General features: G+C 34.9%; 1 protein-coding gene across 1 annotated transcript; it reads right to left on the bottom strand.

The window, feature by feature from the left end:
* Window positions 1-409: 409 nt before the first annotated feature.
* Window positions 410-1224, bottom strand: LOC130632392 (uncharacterized). Its single transcript, XM_057444473.1, has 2 exons — window positions 1102-1224; window positions 410-988 (listed from the first exon to the last, which is right to left on the bottom strand). The coding sequence occupies exons 1-2, from the start codon at window positions 1193-1195 to the stop codon at window positions 618-620; spliced, it is 465 nt and encodes a 154-aa protein (XP_057300456.1). The 5' UTR covers window positions 1196-1224; the 3' UTR covers window positions 410-617.
* Window positions 1225-1774: the final 550 nt, after the last annotated feature.

Here is a 1774-nt window from a genome sequence, read left to right as displayed (position 1 = left end):
CCGGCCTGCTTGTCGTTGCTGCTGAAATAACTAGGAAGATGCTTTATCCAAAATGCCATTCCGTGGTTTGAAATTTTAAAATTAACTCTTTTTTAAAATACTCCGGCATTAAACATGGCTTCCTTTAGACGCACTTATTACCCAGATCCCCGATTTACCCAGATTATATTGGTAGTTGAGCAGCAGCGTCATTAAACTGCTCCTGCTCCATTGGTAATGACAGATGGATCGTATTCAGGGAACTCTTCAACCACAGACGTCGCAAGATTTTCTTCTTTTTGAGAGACAAATGTTGATTATGGATGAAAACTTTTTTTTCAGCAGCCAAACCGACTCTTCCCGAAAACGCCGATTTTTTTGGTTTTGGTTTTGGGAGAGGTTGAAATTTTTTACTTAAATATGTTGATCCTATAACTTTTGGTCTTTCCACGACCAAATTGTCTTCCTTGGGAGCATGAAATGATAGATCATTTAAAGCCTGAGTCAAGGTTTTATGAAGGTGGTCTAGTGCATCATTATCATACACTATGAATGACAAGCTCTTGGTTTGGTTTAAATTTCTCTGCGAGACGAGGCCTTGAACCTATTTGGAAAACATATTTTAGGAATAGAATCCATTAAAACGGACTCGGTTTTGACATAATTAATGTCAATAAAATCGTTGCTAACAACTTCATGATCCAAAATGAAAAAAGGAGATAAAGTGTATCGCGACGATAAAGATTTCCAGGATACATCTGCGACATTGCCACTAATGACGGATAGGATGTGGTTACAGGGCAACAAGGTTTTACGCCAATCCAAGCAAGTACATGACGGATAGTTGTTTTCGCGACCCAAACAAACCTTGTAGTTATCAGCCGGGACAGAACTTCGTACCAAAAAGGTTTTTTTCCAACAATCACAAAAGGAGTTCCGGACCAAAGGATTTGGTGACTCCTTGTTCTTGATATCTTCGAAGGGAATCTTGTGATTTTTAAATTAATATCTAAAAAATTAAGTTTGTAACACACACAAAGATTTTCTTTTTTAAAGAAGGCTACTGCTTTTTGTTTCTCTTGGTCAAAAGATCAATCTTTTTTATTATAACTTAAAACTCACCAGCAACTCCGAATGATTTATCTTTTTGATAAACAGAGAGAAATGATAATGATTTTATCTCGAGATTTCTAACTGCTACATCGACATCTTCCATGGATTCGAATATATATTTCTGTTTCTCTTTACAAACTACAAAGTATCGATTTTGATTTAATTCTAGCTTTTATTTTTTCTTTATAATATCCAAGCTTAAGAATAATAAAAAAAAACTTTGACAAATTATCATCTAGATTTTCATTATTCGTTTTATTTATTTTCATTATTGAACGATGATTACAGTTCGAAAGGTTTTATTTTAGTTGAAAACTTCAACGGTATACAAAATCTCAATAACACGTGCGTCGTGTGCCTCCAGGCTTTTTCCGCGAATTCCTGCTAATGCGCACCCAATGCATTTCGATATTACACAACAATACGTCATATTTGAATGACGTAATTCTAATAATAATTTAAATTTAAAACCACGGAATCGCATTTTGGATAAAGCATCTTCCAAATAACTAGGACGCCATGTGGTGAGATTCAAGTTATTTTCTTTCGCTTGATAAAGATGAGAAAACTTCGTGTATTATAAAGCTCACCCTAGCCAATGATGATGTATTACCAGATCCTTATACCTTAAAAAAGACTGGCAAAACGATCCAAAGTATTTACCAGATATAACATTTGGAGA

The sequence above is a fragment of the Hydractinia symbiolongicarpus genome, chromosome 1 (genome assembly GCF_029227915.1).
Source record: "Hydractinia symbiolongicarpus strain clone_291-10 chromosome 1, HSymV2.1, whole genome shotgun sequence".
Classification (NCBI taxonomy): domain Eukaryota; kingdom Metazoa; phylum Cnidaria; class Hydrozoa; order Anthoathecata; family Hydractiniidae; genus Hydractinia; species Hydractinia symbiolongicarpus.
This window is presented reverse-complemented; position numbering and strand designations above follow the sequence as displayed.

Coding starts and splice junctions, on each gene's coding strand:
- LOC130632392 (XM_057444473.1), bottom strand. CDS start 1,195: ATGGAAGATGTCGATGTAGCAGTTAGAAATCTCGAGATAAAATCATTA. Junction 989..1,101: donor TAAATCATTCGGAGTTGCTG/GTGAGTTTTAAG, acceptor TTAATTTTTTAG/ATATTAATTTAAAAATCACA.